General features: G+C 42.1%; 1 protein-coding gene across 5 annotated transcripts in view; it reads right to left on the bottom strand.

Moving 5' to 3' along the window:
• Positions 1–23,925, bottom strand: part of dnai4 (dynein axonemal intermediate chain 4) — a 101,706-nt gene that overhangs the window by 53,842 nt on the left and 23,939 nt on the right. For 4 of the 5 annotated variants that reach the window (XM_080195587.1, XM_080195583.1, XM_080195585.1 and 1 more), the window contains exons 5-7: positions 17,300–17,456; positions 10,420–10,559; positions 5,084–5,245 (exon numbers count right to left, since the gene is read on the bottom strand). In XM_080195587.1, coding sequence (XP_080051713.1) covers positions 5,084–5,245; positions 10,420–10,559; positions 17,300–17,456 — 459 coding nt within the window. The remainder of the gene's footprint in view (positions 1–5,083; positions 5,246–10,419; positions 10,560–17,299; positions 17,457–23,925) is intronic. The other variant, XM_080195586.1, reaches the window with a different exon arrangement.

The raw sequence follows: 23,925 nt of genomic DNA, 5'->3' as shown, positions 1-23,925 counted from the left end.
AATGGAAAGGTCCATTGTCTTTCAGCAGGACTTCATGGTTTCGGGATGAGCGAGGCCATAAATTCCCGTCCCATGAATTCTATGAGGGCTATAAATTATTTCATTATCAAGTCACCCACATCATTATTTCAGTCTAATTGGTTACACCGCAAATAATGCCACATAAATTCAGCAGATTAACAATCACCATCAACTACAAAGATAGGCTGAACGATAATAACATATTTTTATCATTTTAAGTGAGGCTAAAGTGGAGTGGCACACAAGCGGTGGCAAATTATGATCAAACCTAAATAATGGCATAACTCACTCATTGGGTGGAATTCTCCCAAAAACTTTGTAAGTGTTATAATGGCAAGAATAATGGAGTGATCCATGCCGATCTCTCAGGCACACCCCATACCGCAATCTTCCCATACTCAGTTACTTTTTTGGAGTGTTGGGAGTTTCTGGGCCCTTTCTGGGCATGATCTGGTTTGTGTCATTAGAAAGAGACTGGGAGAATCACAAACTGTTTGACGCCAGGTGTGAAAGTGATTTTTAGGCTTGCACACTATTCTCCAGTTTGGTGTGGTGCGGTCGGAGAATCACCCCAATTATTTCCAGGAACTTATGTATTATTAATGTAGTTTTAATGAGTTATAAAACCACACATTTTTCTGATTAGGTTTTACAAACAATTTCAACAGACTTGATTTATTTTGTTATAAACTAAATGACCCATAACTTCCTGATTCACCAGCATCGCATTTGGAGGGTATCCAAATGATGCACTTGCGAATCCCTCTGGGAAGTTCCTAAGGGTTTACTTTACAATTGTCCAGAAGTGCTAACTTCCTCTGGAAAATTGCACTGAGCTGGGACCCTGATCAGACCTGACCCCTTTTCTGTCCAAATACCCCTCCCAGTCCAATCTGACCCGACTCTCCCATCTTGATCTGAGTCCCCCTCTATGACACTTCCTTCCCGGTCCCATCCCCCCCCTTCCCAGTCTGACATCCCTCCTGCTGAATTCCCTCCGTCCCATTGCACCCCATCTCCCTCCTGCAGTCCCCTTGACTGTCTGAACCACTTACCTTTGCAAGTTACCTTCTCCCTTCAAACATCTTCTTTATGCCAGCTACTGCCATAAATTGTTCCTTTGTTTCCTGTGCCCCAGCCTGAGTGAGGATGGTTGGGCAAGACAGGGGCTTTGCAATTTCAACATGGGTAAGTTTATTCAGAATGGCAATCCGCCAGAGATCGCTATCTTGACGAAGCATATGCCAAAGACAAAAATTCTGGGTTGTCTTCTTTTTAGACATTTAACAACTAATTGTGAATACCAGCAACCCCTTCCACCTGATGGTACTAATTTAAACAACATTTTATTATCTTTTCGTGACAAGAACATTTGTGGCCTATCCCTAATTGCCCTTGAACTGAGTGACCATTTCAGAAGGCAGTTAAAGGAACCATGTTGCTGGAGTTGCATGTAGGCCAAGCAGATAAAAAGGCAGATTTTCCTTCTTTAAAACTGATTTCTTTTTTTGTCAATGATAGTTACCGTGGTTACCACAGCCGAGACTAGCTTTATATTTCGCCAGCTGTTGTAGTAGGATTTAAACATATTTTCCCAGAGCAATATAAACTGGGCCTCTGGATTATTAGTCTGTGACATTAATGTTACACCACCATCTTCCTCTCTGCACAGAACTTCACTTACTGGTTGCCAATGGAAAGTTAAACTACAAATGTTGGAGGAAATGGACATGATCATTGGCTTTTTGCTGCACAAATATTCAAATTAGGTTGAAAGGGTATAACTTCTGCAGGGGACTCCTACTCTAACTTCAGTAGAAGATCAGCAGTAAATCTGAGACATGTCATTGTCCTAGGTTATCAATTTTATGCCAAAATACTAACAGATACGTGGGAATGCCCTCACAAAAAATACTGGCGGAATTATTTAAGTTTGGCTTTGCACCAAATTTTAGTCCATGGCTATTTGAACATAGAAACATAGAACAGTATAGCACAGTACAGGCCCTTTGGCCCTCGATGTTGTGCCGAGCTATGTCCAGACCCAAGATCAAGCTATCCCACTCCCTATCATTCTGGTGTGCTCCATGTGCCTATCCAATAACCGCTTGAAAGTTCCTGAAGTCTCCAGCTCCACTGTCAAAGCAGGCAGTGCATTCCACACTCCAACCACTCTCTGAGTAAAGAACCTACCTCGACATCCCTCCTGTATCTCTCACCATGAAACCTTATAGTTATGCCCCCTAGTAACAGCTACATCCACCCGAAGAAATAGTCTCTGCACGTCCACTCTATCTATCCCCCTCATCATCTTATAAACCTCAATTATGTCACCTCTCATCCTTCTCTGCTCTAAAGAGAAAAGCCCCAGCTCCCTCAAACTTTCCTCATAACACCTACCCTCCAAACCAGGCAGCATCCTGGTAAATCTCCTTTGCACTCTCTCCAATGCTTCCACATCCTTCTTACAGTAAGGTGACCAGAACTGCATACAATATTCTAAATGTGATCTCACCAAGGTCAGGTATAGTTGCAGCATAACCCCACGGCTCTTAAACTCAAACCTCCTGTTAATAAACGCTAACACACTATAAGCCTTCTTCACGGCTCTATCCACTTGAGTGGCAACCTTCAGAGATCTGTGGATCTGAACCCCAAGATCTCTCTGTTCCTCCACATTCCTCAGAAACCTGCCGTTGACCCTGTAATCTGCATTCAAGTTTGTCCTACCAAAATGAATCACCTCGCATGTATCAGGGTTAAACTCCAAGATCTTCTTGCTTCCTCCACAATTCAGTCAGAATGCCAACCTCAGACCCCTTTGGAACTATTTATTTTGCTTTGATGCATATTCAAAAGTGACTTGCATTGACAGGGAACTGTGTAACAGTAGGTTCCATTTTTTTTTGCATGTTTTTTTAAATATCTAAATCCTAAATAAAAAAGTGGTTGGTTACATTACAGAAACTAAATGGTGTTGAGTAATCAAAATAAAAATAACCTCAAATTATGGTTCAGATGAAAACAAATTTTCCAGGTACGCTGTCACCATCAATCCATGATGTGGAGGTGCTGGTGTTGGACTGGGGTAAGCACAGTAAGTAGTCTCACAACACCAGGTTAAAGTCCAATAGGTTTATTTGGTAGCACGAGCTTTTGGACTGTTGCCCCATCATCAGGCGAGAGCAGGATTTGTTTCACAAACAGATTTGCTGCATACAATGGTCTGAAGTGAAGTGTCGTACTGCAAGCCCACGGATAACCTCATGATGTTCCACTTCTCCAGCTTCCACCCTAAACACGTTAAAGAAGCCATTGCCTACGGACAAACCCTCCGTATACGCAGGATCTGCTCAAATAAGGAGGATCGCAACAGACACCTACAGACACTGAAAGATGCCCTCATAAGAACAGGATATGGCACTCAACATCAATTGACAATTCTGACGTGCCACAGTGAGAAACCGCACAGACCTCTTCAGAAGACAAACATGGGACAAGGCGGACAGAGTACCCTTCGTCGTCTAATACTTCCCTGGAGCAGAGAAGCTATGTCATCTTCTCCGGAGCCTTCAATATGTCATCAATGAAGACGAACACCTCATCAAGGCCATCCCCACACCCCCACTTCTTGCCTTCAAACAACCTCGCAACCTCAAACAGACCATTGTACGCAGCAAACTACCCAGCCTTCAGGAGAACAGTGACAACATCACACAATCCTGCCACAGCAACTTCTGCAAGACGTACTGGATCATTGACACAGATGCCATCATCCCACGTGAGAACACTATCCACCAGGTACATGGTGCATATTCTTGAGACTCAGCCAACATTGTCTATCTGATACGCTGCAGGAAAGGATGTCCCAAAGCATTGTACATTGAAGAGACCATGTAGGTGCTATGACAACAGATGAATAGACACCGCTCGGCAATCACCAGGCAGGAGTGTTCCCTTCCTGTCGGGAAGGGGGCATTCAGGCATTCAGCCCATGTTCTCCAAGGCGGCCTTCATGACACATGGCAACGCAGAATCATTGAGCAGAAATTGATAGCCAAGTTCCTGCGCCGCACCTGCGCAAGGATATTTTGGCCCTGGAGGGAGTGCAGAGGAGGTTTACTAGGCTGATACCGGAGTTGAGGGGATTGAGCTATGAGGAGAGGCTGAATAAACTAGGCTTGTACTCGTTAGAGTTTAGAAGAATGAGGGGAGATCTCATTGAGACGTATAAGATGATGAATGGGATGGATAGGATAGAGGTGGAGAGACTCTTCCCGCTCAAAAAAGACAGTAGGACTAGGGGGCACAGCCTCAAGATAAAGGGGAGGCGGTTTAGAACGGAGTTGAGGAGGAACTTCTTCACTCAAAGGGTGGTGAATCTCTGGAATTCTCTGCCCGTTGAAGTGGTGGAGGCTGCCTCGCTAAATATTTTTAAGAAGCGGGTTGATGGGTTCTTGATAAGAGAGGGGATTAAGGGTTATGGGGAGAGGGCGGGAAAGTGGAACTGAGCCACGACAGATCAGCCATGATCTTATTGAATGGCGGGGCAGGCTCGAAGGGCTAGATGGCCTACTCCTGCTCCTATTTCTTATGTTCTTATGTTCCACAAACATGAGGATGGCATCATCTGGGATCTTGTGTTCATGTGACACTATCTGTAACCCCCACGACTTGCCTGGGTTTGCAAAATCTCACTAACTGTCCTGGCTTGAGAAATTCACACCTCTTTAACCTGTGCTTAACCCTCTCTCCACTCACACTGTCTGTACCAGTAAGGACTTGATTCCCTGTTAAGACTTGCAATCCAAGTATTATCTAGTAACTGAGTTTGTGTCTATATATGCCCTGTTTGTGAAACAAATCCTGCACTCATCTGATGAAAGGGCATCTGAAAACTCATGCTACCAAATAAACCTGTTGGACTTTAACCTGGTATTGTGAGACTTCTTAATGTATCATCAATCCTTAATTAAGTTTTCTGCTTATCCCTTTTAGAAATAGTTCTGGAGTTCATTTGAATTAACCTATCTGTGATAAACATTTTATATTACATGCTTACCTAGTCCTATAGAACTTAGAGCTGATAAAGTTCGAAGGACAGTTTTGTCAAAGTTAACTTGTGACAAATCCTTTTGCCGATTCAGTTGATCAGAGGAAATAGCTTCATGAACTTCCCCTTCTTTAAAACTATCATACATGTCCCATGTTGTAGCCATAACACCTAGAAAGAAAAGAAACAGTTATAGTTTGCCAAACTCTTATTTGCATACTGCAATTAGTTTTTCCAATTCTGGAAAAGGTCTTTTGACCTCCAACAGAAATAAGATGTGGGTGTTATTTTAAATGGAGTGAGTTTTGGCAGAGTGCAGGGAAAGCAACAAACATATCTGAACTCATCACTTTTTTTAAGATTTAAGTTTATTAATTAGTGTCACAAGTAGGCTTACATTAACACTACAATGAAGTTACAGTGAAAATCCCTCAGTCGCCACACTCCGACACCTGTTCAGGTAGAACACAGAACAGTATAGCACATTGGCCCTCGATGTTGTTGTGCCAAACTTTGTCCAAAACCAAGATCAAGCTATCTCACTCCCAATCATTCTGCTGTGCTCCATGTGCTTATCCAATAATCGCTTGAATGTTCCCAAAGTGACCGACTCCACTATCACGGCAGGCAGTGCATTCCACACCCCAACCACTCTCTGAGTAAAGAACCTACCTCAGACATCCCGCTTATATCTCCCACCATGAACCTTATAGTTATGCCCCCTAGTAACAGCTACATCCACCCGAGGAAATAGTCTCCGAACGTCCACTCTATCTATCCCCCTCATCATCTTATAAACATCTATTAAGTCACCGCTCATCCCCCTCCGCTCTGAAGAGAAAAGCCCCAGCTCCCTCAATCTTTCCTCATAAGACTTACTCTCCAAACCAGGCAGCAGCCTGGTAAATCTCCACTGCACTCTCTTCAATGCTTCCACATCCTTCTGATAGTGAGATGACCAGAACTACACACCATATTCCTAATGTGGTCTCACTAACGTCCTGTACAGTTGCAGCATAACTCATGGCTCTTAAACTCAAGCCCCGTCAATAAACGCTAACACACTATAAGCCTTCTTCATGGATTTATCCACTTGAGTGGCAACTTTCAGAGATCTGTGGATATGAACCCCAAGATCTCTCTGTTCCTCCGCATTCCTCATAACACTACCGTTGACCCTGTAATCCACATTCCAGTTTGTCCTATCAAAATGAATCACCTCACACTTATCAGGGTTAAACTCCACCTGCCATTTTTCAGCCCAGTTATGCATCCTATCAATGTCTCTTTGCAGCCTACAACAGCCCTCCACCTCATCCACTACTCCACCAATCTTGGTGTCATCAGCAAATTTACTGACCTACCCTTCAGCCCCCTCCTCCAAGTCATTGATAAAAAAAAATCACAAATAGCAAAGGACCCAGCACTGATCCCTGTGGTACACCACTGGCAACTGGTCTCCAGTCTGAAAATTTTCCATCCAGCACCACCCTCTGTCTTCTATGAGATAGCCAGTTACTTATCCAATCGGCCAAATTTCCCTCTATCCCACACCTCCTTACTTTCTTCATAAGCCGTCCATGGGGAACCTTATCAAACGCCTTACTAAAATCTATGCACACGACATCAACTGCTCCACCTTCATCCACACATTTAGTTACCTCCTCAAAGAATTCAATCAAATTTGTGAGGCAAGACTTTCCCTTCATGAATCTGTGTTAGCTATCCTGGATGAAGCTGCATCTTTCCAAATGGTCATCAATCCTATCCCTCAGGACCGTTTCCATTAACGTACCGACCACCAAAGTAATACTTACTGGTTTATAATTACCAGGGTCATTCCTATTTCCTTTCTTGAAGACAGGAATAACATTCGCCACTCTCCAGTCCTCTGTCACTATCCCCGTGGACAGTGAGGACCCAAAGGTCAAAGCCAAAGGCTCTGCAATCTTCTCCCTTGCCTCCTAAAGAATCCCAGGATATATCCCATCTGGCCCAGGGGACTTATCAACCCTCAGGCTTTTCAAAATTGCTAATACATCTTTCTTCAGAACATCTATCTCCTTCAGCCTATCAGCCTACATCACACTCTCATCCTCAAAAACATGGCCCCTCTCCTGGGTAAACATTGAAGAAAAGTATTCATTCATTGCTTCTCCTATCTCTTCTGATCCAGGCTCAATTTCCCACTACTATCCTTCACCAGCCCTAACCTCACCCTGGTCATTCTTTTATTTCTCACGTAAGAGTAAAAAGCCTTGGGGTTTTCCTTGATCCAACCTGCCAAGGACATCTCATGCCCCCTCCTAGCTCTCTTAAGCCCTTTTTTTTGCTCATTCCTTGATATCTTGTAACCCTCAAATGACCCAACTGAACCTTGTTTTCTCATCCTTATATACACTTTCTTTTCCCTCTTGACAAGACATTCAAGCTCTTTCATGAACCGTGGTCCCCTCACTCTGCCATTTCCTGACTGCCTAACAGGGACATACTTATCAAGGACATGCAGTATTTGTTCCTTGAACAAGCTCCACTTTTCATTTCTGCCTTTCCCTCACAGTTTCTGTTCCCATCTTATGCTTCCTAATTCTTGCCTAATCGCATCTTAATTACCCCTCCCCCAATTATAAACCTTGCCCTGTCATATGGCCCTATCCCTCTCCATTGCAATAATGAAAGACACCGAATTGTGATCACTATCTCCAAAGTGCTCTTCCACAAACAAATCTAACACTTGGCCCGGTTCATTACCCAGTACCAAGTCCAATGTGGCCCCATCTCTTGTCAGCTTATCCACATTTTGTGTCAGGCAACCCTCCAGCACACACTGTACAAAAACTGCCCCATCCGAACTATTCGACCTATAAAGGTTCCAATATTTGGAAAGTTAAAGTCATCCATGACAACTACTCTGTGACCTCCGCACCCATCCATAATCTGCTTTGTAATTTCTTCCTCCATATCTCTATCACTATTTGGGCCCTATAGAAAACTCCTGACAACGTGTCTGTTCCTTTCCTATTTCTAAATTCAGCCCATATTACCTCACTAGGCAGATCCCCCTCAAACTGCCTTTCTGCAGCCGTTCAACTATCCTTTATTAACAATGCTACTCCTCTATCTCTTTTACCACTTTCCCTACTCTTACTGAAACATCTATACTCTGGAATTTCCAACAACCATTTCTGTCCCTGTTCTAACCATGTCTCCATAATGGCCACAACATCGTAGTCTCAAGAATCAATCGATGCTCTAAGTTCACCTGTCTTATTCCAGATGCACCTTGCATTGAAGTAGACACACTTCAACCCACCTTCCTGTCTGCCGGTATACTCCTGCAACTTTGATACCCTCCTCAGTACCTCAAAGGGAGAATTTAGCACGGCCAATGCACTTAACCACCATGAGATTTGGAATGTGGGAGGAAACTGGAGCACCTAAAGGAAACCCACACAGGTACAGGGAGAACATGCAATCTCCGCACAGCATCCCAGCCAGGAATCGAACCTGGGTCCCTGGTGCTGTGAAGCAGCCGTTCTACCCACTGTACCACCCATTGAAACTTACATTATTTTAACTATTCAGCTTCATGTGCATTTGGCTGCCCACTCACTCACGACAGGAAGAGGCAGCTTGCCCACTTTCTGGGCTGAATTTTCAATGATATTCCAGGAGGTATGAATATATCTCTAATGGGAGATCACATTTATTTCTAATAGATTAATTTTGTGAATGATAAAAGGTTGCAGCTTTATAGAACCTTAGTTAGGCTGTATTTGGAATACAGTGTTCAATTCTGGTCGCTATGCTGCCAGAAGGATGTGGAGACTTTGGAGAGGGTACAGAAAAGATTTACCAGGATGTTGCCTGGTATGGAGGGCATTAGCTATGAGGAGAGGTTGCAGAAACTTGGTTTGCTCTCACTGGAGCAACGGAGGTTATGAGAGGCATGGACAGAGTGGATAGTCAGACGCTTTTTCCCCCAGAGTGGAAGAGTTAATTACTAGAGGGCATAGGTTTAAGGTGCGAGGGGCAAGGTTTAAAAGAGAGGCAGATTTTTTTTACACAGAGAATAGTGGGTGCCTGGAACTCGTTGCCAGGGAAGGTAGTGGAAGCGGATATGGTAGTGACTTTTAAGGGGTGTCTTGACAAGTGCATGAATGAGATGGGAGTAGAGGGATATGGTGCCCAGAAGGGTAGGGGGTTTTAGTTAAGTCGGGCAGCATGGTCAGTACAGGGTTGGAGGGCCAAAGGGCCTGTTCCTGTGCTGTAATTTTCTTTGTTCTTTGTAGCTATTCACAAATTTTTAAAAAATTTTACTTCATTCCTAGTTACAGAGTGGACCAGCAGTCCCTTATCCATTCCTTGCTTGCTGCAAAAACCAAATTCAAGATCCAGTTGAATCCAATTCATGGTCCTCACATGAGAGACAAACAAGATCCAAGCTGACACAATATGGCATTGCACCCCATCTGGGGCTTGATCTGACACACGATCTTATCCAAAAGGCTGAGTGATGTACTGATACCTTTTTTTCCAAAAATATACTTTATTCATAACAAATCTGCAAGAAAATTACAAATATTCCAAAATGGCCATCACACAAAAAAAAAGTCAGTCCTTTTAAATACATCAGCTAACCTTCTGAGATGCTTCAATACAGTAAAGAAAACGTTTCAGACATTTTATAATCGTCTTATAAATGTTGCAAAGTTTAAGGTTGTCTACATGGAACAAGTTACTCTCTGATACAGTTTTGTAAAGGAAATAATCTGAGTGCTGTCTGTATAGTTAATATTTAAAGGAACACTGCTGATCCTTCCAGTTCCACATTCAGGTAAGTATATCTTGAAATATTACCTGCTTACTTGTTGGCCAAACAGACCTGGGGCTGGATTTTATATCCAGCGAGTAGGAACCATGAACGGAAGCATCCATGGGCAGTTCATCTGCTCCTGCCTAGTCCTATCAACCTGCCGGAATTCATCATCTGTTGAGGTATTAATTACTAAGTGGCAAATGAGGTGACTTCAGACCCATAAGAGGGAATTTTACAGGGAATGTAAAATTCTGCCCCTGGTTTTCCTGAATGCAGCTGGGCAAACCAATCTCGTAATGGGGGCCTGCCAATTTGCTGTCATCCATTTTAGATTATTGTACAAAGTCACAAGTAGTGCTTTACCTCCTCAGTTCTTTTTTCCTGCAGAACATAAAGTCTGACTTAATTTATGGCATCTTCTCTCCTACTGTTTTATAATTGGAAATGTTCTGCATTGTGTGTCCTGGTTATTAAGCTAGCTTTCTTAATTTAAAAGTAAGTACATTTAGATTATTTAACAGTTTACCTGCTTCTTGAGTGTTAATTTTGTCACATTGAACCTCTTTGGATTTTTGTGCTCCATTGAATGTTTGTGCCATCCTTTCAATGTAGCGATCATTGCCAACTCGTTCTTTGCAGAGTTCAATGTACATATGGTTTCTTGCCCTTAAAATAAAAGATGCCAAAGTTCATATGAATAACTTGTAGCTACAAATGTTGGGTGATGGGTGAATGGAGGCAAAGAAAAACAGAGTAATGAGTTGTCATTTTATCCTTTCTCTCCTTGAAGGGTTAAAGTGTAATTCCATGAACGTCAGCTGTTCTTGATGTATCCTATCAAAGTGGTCATTATCATGTTGGAAGTGTTCCTCTAAGCCTAGGGATTGGGGGTTGACATACTATTTGACCATGCAAAATTTAATTTAATCCCGTTATTATTGGTTCGAAACATAAGCACATTTTCCAGATATTAATCAGGAATGAGAATAAGAGGCGATTTTTCACCAACCCCAATATATTTCTTCTATTAATTATTAGAATAGAAGATCTTTTTCATGTTAGCTATCTACACCACTGCTCCACAAATGGGAATTTAGGCATATTTTTGAGCTCCTCAAGAATAAATTAATTTGAAGGCTTTTGTGGCAAGCCTATAATTCTTACAAATCAAAGGGCAACTTTATTCATAAAACATTTTGTAATGTAATGTTGCCCAGTAATTAACTATCCTTGGGAATTAAATCTAATGACTAAAATTGACATAAATTCTCTCTTAAAAGATCGGCAATTAATTGAGGTGAGCCAGCAGGAGCCCCACATCTCCTTCCTTAGGGAAGAACTGTCTATTCAGGTGATCAACTATCCGAGTTGTCCCATAATTTAACAGATTGTACTGGGTCTCATATTGTTTCCACTCGGGATTGTTTTGACCCATATTTCTAAAATGATCTGGGAAACCTTCTGGAGTGGCATCCAGCCATGTTTCTTTGTTTTTTGTGCAGTCACACTACACCCTCACTACCAATCACCTGGTGGCACTGAAACCCATAAGCAGATGAAGTTGAAGTTGCAGGCCTGAATTCAACTCTTGCTAAAGCCCTCAATTCCCACCCACCACCAAAGCTGCCTCCATATAGCAGGTAGCTGCTCTTTGTATTCACGGAGAAAGCAAACAATTAAAGGCAATGGTGAGTCAGCACTAATTGCAGAATATGAAATTGAGAGAAATTATATAACACAGCAGCAGGGTGGAGGGGGAGCATAGTACTAACATATTCTTCAGAAATTATTATTTGGTAACTCCAGTTGCTCAATGTTTCTAAAACTTAGGCCTAAAATGGAGTTGTCCCAACAATCTCCTAGTGTAGATTAGAGGAAGATCAGCAGAACCTTTACATAAAGTTATCAATAGCTAATAATAATAAATGACTCTTTACACCTTTTCTCTGATGAATTTTCACTGGTTTGAAGCATCCTTCATGGAATTTCAGGCAAAAAATGTCAACAGCTGCTACGAAAAGCAGGGGAAAAGCCTATTCTCTGTTTGCCATGGGAGTTCATCCTCTGATTGAAAAGATGCAGGGATTCCAGACACTGGAAGATTTGCCCTGGTACTGGAGTAGGACTTGCTGCTGGAAGTTAGTCAGAGATTCTCAGATAATTGATATCTTTTCTGGAATTTAAACGATCAGTTGTCTATGAAGCAATATTTAGTAATATTAAAATATGAAAGTTTGTCATATGGTCCTTTGAGTCAATCAATGGGAAGTCAAGACTCTTTTCAAAGTTTGTTGAAACATAGTAACATTAGATTTAGACTGGTTTATCAGTCCACAGGAAAAGCAGCATGTGGCTTTGGTCATAGGTAATATTAATTTCAGCCAGAGCCCAAATTTCCTTACTTTCCATGACTAATTTTAGAACAAACCAAGTAGTGAACTAAGTTGCACTTACATAAAGAATGCGAGGTGCTGACCCAGCATTAATTTCATGTAGCAATATGATTTGCTGGATCAGGATGATCTCCAGACATAGAAAATGTTTGTGCTAATGGGACAGAAAACAGTGTGCCTCTGCAATATGGTTTGTATCAGTTTAGATGATGAATGGGATGGATAGGATAGAGGTGGAGAGACTCTTCCCGCTCAGAAAGGACAGTAGGACTAGGGGGCACAGCCTCAAGATAAAGGGGGGGCGGTTAAGAACGGAGTTGAGGAAGAACTTCTTCACTCAAAGGGTGGTGAATCTCTGGAATTCTCTGCCTGTTGAAGTGGTGGAGGCTACCTTGCTAAATATTTTTAAGACGCGAGTTGATGGGTTTTTGATAAGAGAGGGGATTAAGGGTTATGGGGAGAGGGCGGGAATGTGGAACTGAGCCACGACAGATCAGCCATGATCTTATTGAATGGCGGGGCAGGCTCGAAGGGCTAGATGGCCTACTCCTGCTCCTATTTCTTATGTTCTTATGTTCTTAAATGGCTACTTTACAGATAATAAATGTTTTTGCCATTAAGTATTTGAGAGGGCTATGGCAGATCCTTTCTCTTTGTGATATTGCTGATGTTGGAAGTCATGTTCAAGAATAAGACCTTTTTGAAACAGACAAAAGCAGGGCCCCAAGGAGAGTTGCAGAAAATAATTAGAAAGAAATAACCTGAACAATGAGTTCTTATTCCACTATTCAGCACACATCTTATCAATGCTGCAAAAAGTGTAATGCCCTACCAGGTAGTGTAACAGGAGCTGGCCACACCTTAAGAAAATTTGAACTATATATTCTGTCAAACACCACTTCCTCACTCTCATGGTCTGTGTTTTCCAATATCAAATGGAAGTCCCAATCCCACACTTGCCACCAGTAAGGCAGGCTCAGAGATCTTCTTGGAAGCAGACTCCTAATTAGCTTCCTTGAAGTTTACCATCCAACTGAGGGCATTGAGTGGACTCTTGACGCTAGTGGCTCAGAAGCCTTGGCAGTTTCACCTCAGCACTACTGAGGCAGGTTGGACATCACCATGTGTCTTCTGATAAATTGAAAATTCAGAACATAAACTGACCATAGCTACCAGGTCTACGGGGGACACTGCATTTTTATTTTTGCCTGTAGTACTGTGGATGCAAGTCTGAATTGGAAATCCAATTCTGGAACTTCATTCTGACTAGAAGTTGAGCAGCATGAAAAGCAGAAAGGATTGCAAAGGGCTGCAGCTTCAGGGACATATAGAGGAGCAAGAGAATTTGCAGACACCCTGACTATTCCAAAATAATGTGTAGACCCAAAGTGACATATCTGCAATTCACAGAAGTGCAATGCATTTGGAGGCTGTGCTTCTCCAGGAAAGCTGTCACTGACCATGCTGTCTCTTTCAAACAAACTTCCGACCTCTGGCACTGTTGGTAATGCATCATCAGCTCATGCTTGTATGAAGCATGTGACTGATTCCATGTTTGCCAAATCGAACAAGTTCATCACATTCACCACAGACAATCAGCATTGTAGGATACTGCTCTAAGTTGTATAGATTTTGACAACCGTCCACAAGTCCATGTGATATTGACTGCATACACATCATCATAAGAACTCCTACAAATAAGTCCATTATGTTTATGAATCAAAACAAAATCATAGAATACCTACAGTGCAGAAGGAGGCCATTCGACCCATTGAGTCTGGATTGACCACAATCCCAAAAGGTGTGCTTTTTATTCAGGCTTATTTGGGTCCAGCTTCCCGCCCCTTGGTCTTCCCTCTGTCTTCTATTATTTGCCTTCTTCATCCACCTCTTGCTCTTCTGTCTGCCATCATGAGTCCTCACGTTACCCTCCTTTGCACAACCCTTTGTCTTTGCCAGCCACTATTCCCTCCCCCTTCACTTTACATTCCGCTACCGTTCAAACTTAGGAGCTTTGTTTTGGTGGCTGCATGAGACCAGAAGCACAGATAAGCATTGATGTGTGGCACCAGGGGAGAAGGCAACCCATGTACTCCTCAATCCCAGGTGCTGAACCAATCTGACTTAGTGACACAGGTGGGTCCAAGTGTCCAGCAGCCCAGTGTTATTCATAAAGACCAACTCCGCATAAATGGGCAGGAACTGGTCTTTCCTCTTGTGTGGTGAACAGCACATCAGAAACAGCACATTAATATGGCAGGGAAGTCATTACACTCAACTCAAAGTCTCTTGGCAACTGAGGGCTTCCTTGTACATGCTACTCTTTAGCAATCGGGGTTGTCACCAGCATGGTTTCCCTCTGGCATGATGCACAGTTGGAAGGCCTGATGGGACACTAGGCAGGCAGCTGCTCTATGAGCATTTATGGGATGCAAATGAATGCAAATTGCCATTGTGCCATCTGCCTGCAAAACAACTAACCTGAGATTGACCTACCATTGGGACAAGTGCAAAGAAATTTCCTGCCAGTGCATTTCTGACATTTTGGCTCCTGCCAAATTCTCTATGCCTGGTCACCAACGAGTCTGCCATAGATAGGTTGGTAGAATTCTACCCACAGACTTCTATATAAAATAATTTAATAAAAAAATAAATCTCACCGAAGCTTATGCTAAACTGCACTAACTCATTCAGAAGTAACTAGAGCACTCATTGAGCAAATGACAAAGAATGTCACAGATGATAATGAGGGCTCAGATGAAGCGAGAGGGCTACCAGCCTGTAGCCAAAATGTTTTGGCAGGAGCTTACTTTTAACTTGGGGGTGGAAGTTGGACACTTAGAGACTAAGGTCAGTGCTAAACCATCGCAACCCTGGCAGAGATTTTAACTGGATATCATCTGCTTAGCTTCAGTCATGTTCCTCCTCAAAACTATCAGAAAGCTGTCACATGATAGCAGTGCAGAATACTGGACAGCAGGAACCTGTGCTAGGGACCACAGGAATTGTAGCCAGCACTCGGGTAAGTCATGGCAAGAGATTTTCTGAGAGTCTCATGATCCTGAGGGAGGGGAAAATCCTGGGACACTGGAGGCCTAAACTGTACTTGAAAGCTGGGGATGCACCCTGCTTCCTGGACCTCAAAGAAAATAACTAACAGTGAAATTTAGGTCTCTTATGCTTCAGGTTCATTTTCTCCCCAGTGGAGTGGCACAATGAGAACATCACAGCAACTTCCACATGCAGGTCACTGATTGAAATACTGTAGCAGACAGGCCCAAATGGTTTAATTGAAGTCCATCTAGATATTTACAGAAGGATCTTCCTGTCTGCTTCGTGGAGTGAGATAAAACCAAAACCTGCAAGAAGAGAGCAGGATCTTACCTGACAAGCATCAAGGATATTTAAAAGCAGGAAATCATTTAAATGAGCATGCAGTGTTAAATATCAAAGCAGTTATGAAACAAAGAATGAATATTTTGCTCCATAAATTTGAGTTTTTTTGTTAGTTTTGGGGCCAGAATCAACTGTTGAGTAGGGGAGGATAAGCAGAAGATGTGTATTAAAATCTCCCATTCTAATTAGATGACACTGTTGTATATCAAAGAGGAAATTAATGGTAGTGTCAAGAAACCATGCCATTGTAAAGCCACGTTCAAAGAGCCTTAAAATGTCTGTCTTTATAACGTCATTAAACAAACCGTAGCTAAATTCCTGCAGCAATATGGATGACACTGAAATTCTCAGCCTACTTCTCCATGTTTGCTGATTTATTTGATGTGGCACCATCCAACATCTGAAGGCTGGCCTAATTCAAGGCTTTGTTCTGTTAAATATTATTAAATATCATGCCAGTTGTACCATACTCCTGTATTAAAACCTACCTTCAATTTAAGAGCCACAAACTAGTTTTAGAAGGAGCAAGTCCACTGGATTTCCCATCCTCCAAATGGCAAGCTACGAATAAACAGAACATTAAGATCTGGAAGTTCACTAATCAAATTTAAGGAATCCAAACACCAGACGGATGAGTGCAACTGTTTACATTGTTGCATCATCCACTATCAGTACCAGCCTAGGCCCCTGCCTAGGGTACAAAGTAGGGGTGATGGGCTGGAAGGCCTCATTCTATTTCTGCTGGTAATTCTGACATTTTGAATTTTAATTCGTCTTTATTACACAATTTGAAGTAAGGCTTTGCACTTTGTACATGAGGGATCTGGATTGAATAACTAGGGAAAAACTGTTGCCAGTGGTGGAAGAATCAAGAACCAGAGGACATTGATTTAGGGTGATTGATTAAAAAAAAGTAACGGCTACATGAGGAGGAACCTTTTTTTGCAGTGAGTGGTTAGATTTTGGTTTGAGAGTATGATGAATGCAGATTCAAAAGGGATTCATTATCTGAAGAGGAAAGTTATGGGGAGAAGGTGGGAGCTGGGTGTCAGACTAGATGAATTGCTCTTGAACAGAGCCAGCGCAGACATGATTGACTGAATGGCCTCCTTCTGGCTGTAACTGTTCCAAGATTCCATATATGACAACTTTATTACCAGCAAAGCTTTGCCTTTGAAACTCCAGAGGAGTTTCTATTGTGCCTGCTGGTCTTGAAATTTCTCTTGCTTTTATTGCAGAATAATTCTACAAAGGGTAAAAATTTGCATTTGGAATATAATGGTTTTGTTGCGAGTTTCTCATGTGGGTTTACCCCACCTGTAGCTCGTACAGAATATAAGTCATAGCATAATGCATTGCTAGTGATGAGTATTTGCCTTTATTACCAGCAAAACTTTGCCTTTGAAACTCCAGAGGAGCAACAAAACCATTATATTCCAAATGCAAATTTTTACTCTTTGTAGAATTATTCTGCAATATAAGCAAGAGAAATTTCAAGACCAGCAGGCACAATACTTTGAGAAACTGTTTCCAGTGAAAGCAGATTAGCTCTATAAATAATATATTAATCAAGCCATTTAATATGATGATATAATGAAATACATAATGAAGTCTTACTTGACAGCATCCGCTTCTACTGAATCCACTGAAATGATTTCAACGGGAAGATCCAGAAATGTAAATGTTTCAGTCTCTGTTAGAAACACATCTACAATCTTATTAAGATCATCCTCGTTCAGCTGTTCTCGTACATCTTCTCTTCGGACTTGGACATCTGAAAGTGTATACATTGTATGAGGAGACACCTGATAGTAATCAGGAATGGGATCAAAGGCCAATAGGCATGTTCAAATAAGCAAGTTATTTAACATCACTAAAAGGGGGCAATTAGGACAAATATTCTAATACCGAGAGTAATTTAGAAAGGAAATATCCTACCAGACACCAGTGCTGAAAGGAGAAACAATAAGAGCTTTTAAAAGATAAATGGAAAATTAAAATATATGCAGAATTTCCACCGGAGAAAAGATCAAAAGGCCTCCTTCTATGCTGTAAAAATTTACAATTCAATGATTTTTCCATGATCCAGACCAAGAACACTGTAGTCAGCCAAACTATGTACATATGGCAGTAGTGTACACATTTTGCTCATGTCTATTGCCTTGTGTAGCCCACTTCCATCACATTTTTAAATTTGTATCCTTCCTACTACTGCAGTTGGATCTACATTCACACTGTTAACCAGCTGTGAAACATTGATGAGCTAAGAATCAGTGCTGTAACCCCTTAGTTTCTGGATCTCCAAAAAAAAAAGCCAAACAAAAGTCAAGTTGAGCAAGTTGCCATCCTTCAACTGAAAGGGTAAAACTAAATTACAAAATTGATAGAAATGTAATTTCTCTTTACTTAACGCAGGTAGTTTCAAAACCAATAATTTTAGTGTGATTATCATTTTGTAGTCTAAATTAATATGTAACTTAGCATTTTGTGCTGAATGACAGAAGCCATTAAAAAAATCTAAACCTGCATTATTGAAAACCAGCCAACTAGTTAAATAATTTTGAGACAATTAAAGAATAAGTAATTCATTAATAGATGAATTAGTAAGGCTGTTAATATAAACTGCAATGCAAAAAGTTTTACATTTATATAATTATAAACACATTATATAATTAACACTTGATTATTAATACAAATTCTTAAAATGTGGGAATTGTAAGATGCCCCTGCCTGAACAGGCTAAAAAGATAACATGAACTTGTTTAACCTTAACTGTAGGAATGAATAGGCTTTTATTCAAGATATCTCAATTACAAATGATGGTCAATAATGTCAATCAATTATTGGTCGACACTTAGGCTAACTCAAGGTACAGGATATAGCTTAAGAGAAGCCATTGTCTTAAAGTTGAAACAATGTGTGTAATTAGCTGAAATAAAACTGTTTCATTACTGGCAAATTATAGTCCAACTGGCTATTTTCCAAAAATTGACTAAAGTGGGCTTTCAACAACTTTAAGGTATAAAAAGGAGTCTCGAGAAGCCACATTAAAGGAATGTTGAGGTGTATTGTTTTAACATGTTATCCATGTTACCATATCCTGGTCTGAGAAGACTGTTCAATTCTTAAAGTTAAGCTTTCTCGTCTCACTGTAAATTATTGCTAATTACTATTAATTGACATTTTTCCTTTCATCGTTTGTTCTTTTACCTTTTTAATAGTTAAAAAGCTTTCTGAATTTACCATTTAAAGTGTTCTCACTTGCCATGTGGTTGTGTCTGTAGAATCTGGTGTGATTTACAATTTGGGAGTTATTGAAAACAACTGAAACCCATAACTCTTAGTTTAAATAAATGTAACAGTAAGGAAAAATTAACCTACATTCAACATCCAATTGCAATGGTGCAAATAAAATCAGAAGCTCATTGAATGAGTAATCACAATTGTAAATCCACTTGCCTTTATTCTGTGGTGTATTTTGGAGCGTTTCTGAGAGTGACTACCAAACAATTTGGCATTGTGACCTATGACAAAAAGCTGGCAGGGATACTGATTAGACTAAAATGCCTCTATCCTTCTAAACTTATATTAAGTTTCCTCTAACACTATTGTGAAAATGCAAGATTTTTATTTTCAGACTATCAATTCTTGAGACAAGTAGTTAATTTGCTAAATTATCAAGCTATCAGATTCCTGTTGAGAAAGATCAATCTTATTTTAACTCTGAAATAAGTGAACTCTTAATCCAATTCAAAGTAAATGCAAGTTTATTACAAAATTGACTCTCAGGGCTGAATTTTGCCATTAACAGGGGAGTTCCACCACTGACGACTCTGCTTTGGCTGACAACGGAACCACTATGACATATTGCTCGCTATTTAGAAGCCACCATCCAATGAAGAATGGAAGCTTACCCTAAGAGCAGCAGCATAATCAGAGAGCCAGCAGCTAAGCCATTGCAGTGGCCATTCTTAAGATTGCAACAGCAAGAAAGTTCCTCAATTGATGGGTGCGCTCAAAGACAGAAAAGTAGGATTGGGGGATGCTAGAGCCCGCAATGTTGCGGTGACAAGCGGAAAAGGGGTTTTGCCAAGAGCAGTATCATTGCCATTACAACGAGGGTGCACATTGACACTGGGATGGGAGGGAGGAACCCACCCAGGGTTCTGCAGTGCCCAAAATGGAAGACGCTCCCCCTGCACAATCCACCGGGAGGGTCATAAGTTTCAATTGGTAATCTCCCCAACAAGTAGTGGGCCCTCCAACACAGAAAAATGCCCTCGGTGGCTGGAAATGGTCCTCAATTGGCTCCTTAAGTGACTCAATTGGCCTCCCAGTGGGCGTCCAAGTAGCCAACTTCCAGTCACTTTCCTGCACCATTTTGCTAGACTTCCCATTTCCCAGTCCGTCCCCAAAGGGCCTGGGAAATTCTTGCTTCAGTTTGTCTGAATTAACACAGCAGCCAATTTCATTCAAGGACAGAAATAATAACAAGTTGTGTATGTGTAATGAATGTTTTCACCTTACTAAGAGTAAATATGGTAAATTTTGATTCAGTAACATGTCAGTTAATGAATTTGATATTGATATAGTCTGCTTTTCAGCTGCATCAGCATTTCCCAGTGCAGTTTTGGGCGCCGCACCTGCGCAAGGATATTTTGGCCTTGGAGGGAGTGCAGAGGAGGTTTACTAGGCTGATACCGGAGTTGAGGGGGTTGAGCTATGAGGAGAGGCTGAATAAACTAGGCTTGTACTCGTTAGAGTTTAGAAGAATGAGGGGAGATCTCATTGAGACGTATAAGATGATGAATGGGATGGATAGGATAGAGGTGGAAAGACTCTTCCCGCTCAAAAAAGACAGTAGGACTAGGGGGCACAGCCTCAAGATAAAGGGGGGGCGGTTCAGAACGGAGTTGAGGAGGAACTTCTTCACTCAAAGGGTGGTGAATCTCTGGAATTCTCTGCCCGTTGAAGTGGTGGAGGCTGCCTCGCTAAATATTTTTAAGAAGCGGGTTGATGGGTTTTTGATAAGAGAGGGGATTAAGGGTTATGGGGAGAGGGCGGGAAAGTGGAACTGAGCCACGACAGATCAGCCACGACAGATCAGCCATGATCTTATTGAATGGCGGGGCAGGCTCGAAGGGCCAGATGGCCTACTCCTGCTCCTATTTCTTATGTTCTTATGTTCTGATACTTTGATGAAATGACAACAATAGTTGCAATACAGAGACCCAGCAAAGGCTGAATTCAGTTAATAAATCAGGAATTGAAAAGCTAGTGTCAGTAATGATCTCTGCAATGGAACTATCATTGGTTGTTGTAAAAATCCATCTGTTTAGAATCATAGAATCATAGAATCATAGAATCATACAGTGCAGAAGGAGGCCATTTGGCCCATCAATGTCAACTGCAATCCCACCCAGGCCCTGCCCCCATAACTCCATGTACTTTAGCTAGTCCCCCGACACTAAGGAGCAATTTATCATGGCCAGTCCACCTAACCTGCACATCTTTGGACTGTGGGAGGAAACCGGAGCACTCGGAGGAAACCCTCGCAGACACACGGAGAATGTGCAAACTCCATGTGATGACTTCAGCTAGGCTAAAGACATTGGCTTGCTAGAGTATGAACCACCTGATGAGTTTTACTTTTTGTAACTTTCTGAAGTCCATGGACCATGTCTACGTTCTATGTCTTAGGTTGCATACCCTTTTCAGTTTCCTGAGAAAACTTTTATTTATGTTTTGTTTGCACTTCAGCCCCACATTCCTGATCTACAAATGCCTGGTGGGAAGTGGGGGCAGGTGGGAGGATCTCCTCCTGAACCTGCTCCTGGGCCTAATGAGACATGCCAACAATAGGTCGAGGCAGCAGGCAATCAACGGGGTTGTCTATCCTGCCCCTCTACCATGGCTATAATCACAACCAGGTGTCACTGGAGAGGGAGCATGCGATGTCCACGAGCACGGTTGACGCCTTCCATGCCTGCTGGGCACTGCAGGGGCTGGGGTGTATTACCAACCTCGATAATCACATTTTAATTTGATGTTTTAAGTTTCCATTGCGCTTTGATTTTTGGTTTGGGCTGTTCCCCCTCCTTTTGGGGAGCTGTCCCTTTTAACTTGTCCCTTAGTTATTTTGATTTTGTATAATTGGTTGGAATCTGAAAGAGATCCTGATGCGTCCTAATTGATGGTTAAATCAGGAAGTCTTGTATTCCTTATTTAAAGCAGATATGTCAGACTCCCTGCCTGCATTCTGTGGGGAGCAATTGAAGAGCTGACTGTGCATGGATGTATGGTGCAAATAAAGTAACTTGGTGATGGGACATTCACCTCCATGGAGTTATTACAGTGATGACAAGGATGGGATCTGAAGGAACTTGCTGAACCACTGCACACATTGAGGATAAGCCATTGTTGAGGAAACATGCAGCTGTTTGGGAAATTAGACTCTTTTGACCCCACAGTGGAGGACTGGGCCCAATATGTGGAAAGGATGAAGTATTGCTTCAGGGCAAATGACATAGCCTCAGATGAGAAGCAAAGAGTTATCCTGCTGACTGCGTGTGGATTATGCAGTTTAACTTTTCCGGAGGCACTGGACACAAAGTCCTTCCAAGAGTTGTCAAACTTAGTTCAAGAATATTATGACCTAAAGCCACCCCTGATGTTGAGGAGGTACCGTTTTTACTCCACATTAAGAGATGCGGGGGAGTCAATCACCAGTTTCCTAACAAGACTAAGATGTCTGGCGAAGGCTTACGAATCTGGGGGGACACTAAATGAGATGCTCCGAGACAGTTGATGTGTGGAATTAATGATATGACTACACAGAAATGCCTGTTGGCAGAGGCCCAGCTAGACTGTAAACAGGCATTATAACTGGCCTTGTCATCAGAAAAAGCAGTAAGCAGAGCACATGAGCTGCAAGGTATCCTGACGGTGGTAGAGGCCAACACCCAGGGAGACTGAGTTAGCAGACTACCATTCCAGGGCAGGCCACTATATAGCAGCCCTCTAGAAGGATTTTAATACAAGGGAGCCTATGTCCATCTATAGAACCACACCTAGGCAAGGTCAGGTTAAGCCCAGAGTGATAGCGGTTCCTGTAGAGCCCCGCCCAACATGACTGCTATGGTTGCCAGTGTCTGGATGCACAGAGGAAAAGCAAGTCCCCTAAACCTACATGGCCGAAGGGAACACCTAGGTTGAGAGACAGGAGAATGCACAATCTGGAAGCTTCCCCTACCTCTGACAAGGAACAGCTACTGTGCGTAGTGATGACAAAAATCAGAACCCATCAAATTGTCAGTGAGACTGAATGTACGTCCAATTTTAATGGAGGTTGACACAGGTGCAGCCATATCAGTCACAGGGGAAACAGTGGACTCCAACCCTTAATCCTGGCCAAAACTTTGGCAAGCCTAAGGGGGAACCACTGAAAGTGATGGGTACAGCCCAAGTGCCAGTTGCTTACAGGAAACAATTAGTTACGCTCCCATTAATGGTGGTGGAAGGTTCGGGATCGAGTCTATTAGGGTGAAATTGGCTAAAAGAGATCCAGCTAAATTGGGCAAATATCTTCCAGCTGGAAAATGGTCGCCTGAGTGTGGCCCTGAGCAAATATCCAGAGGTTTTTCAGGAAGGCCTAGGGACAATCAAAGGAGTCAATGCAAAATTGCATGGGACAGCCTCCAGGTCGACAAAGTTTTGCAAAGCCTGACTGGTACCATTTGTGTTAAAGGAAAAGGTAGATGCAGAAATCAAAAGATCACAGCATGAAAGAATAATAAAACCAGTCCAGTTTGCAGAATGGGCAGCACAAGTGTTCCTATCTTAAAGCCGGATGGCTTGGTGCACCTTGTGGCGATTTCAAACAGACAGTAAATTGTTATTCAGCTAAACAAATACCCAATTGCCAGGATTGAGGACCTGTACGCAAAGCAGGCAGGAGGATTCCTATTCACAAAACTGGACATGGTATATCTGCAACTATGGCTGGATGAGGATTTGCAAAAATCCGCCACAATAAATACGCTGAAAGGCCTCTCCCAGTAAAAAAGATTGTCCTTCAGGGTTTCGTCAGCTTGTGCCATATTCCAAAGGCCAATGGGGAGCATCTTACAGAGGTTACCACAGGTTGCCATTTACCTAGACGATGTCCTCATTATGGGTAAAACAAAGGCAGAACATCTGCAGCACCTGGAGGAAGTTCTCAGGAGATCTGGAGCAGCAGGAGT

This window comes from Carcharhinus amblyrhynchos, chromosome 9 (assembly GCF_965287045.1).
Source record: "Carcharhinus amblyrhynchos chromosome 9, sCarAmb.v2.hapA, whole genome shotgun sequence".
Taxonomy (NCBI): Eukaryota; Metazoa; Chordata; class Chondrichthyes; order Carcharhiniformes; family Carcharhinidae; genus Carcharhinus; species Carcharhinus amblyrhynchos.
Note: the sequence above shows the minus strand (reverse complement) of the source record. Positions and strands in the feature narration are given on the sequence as shown.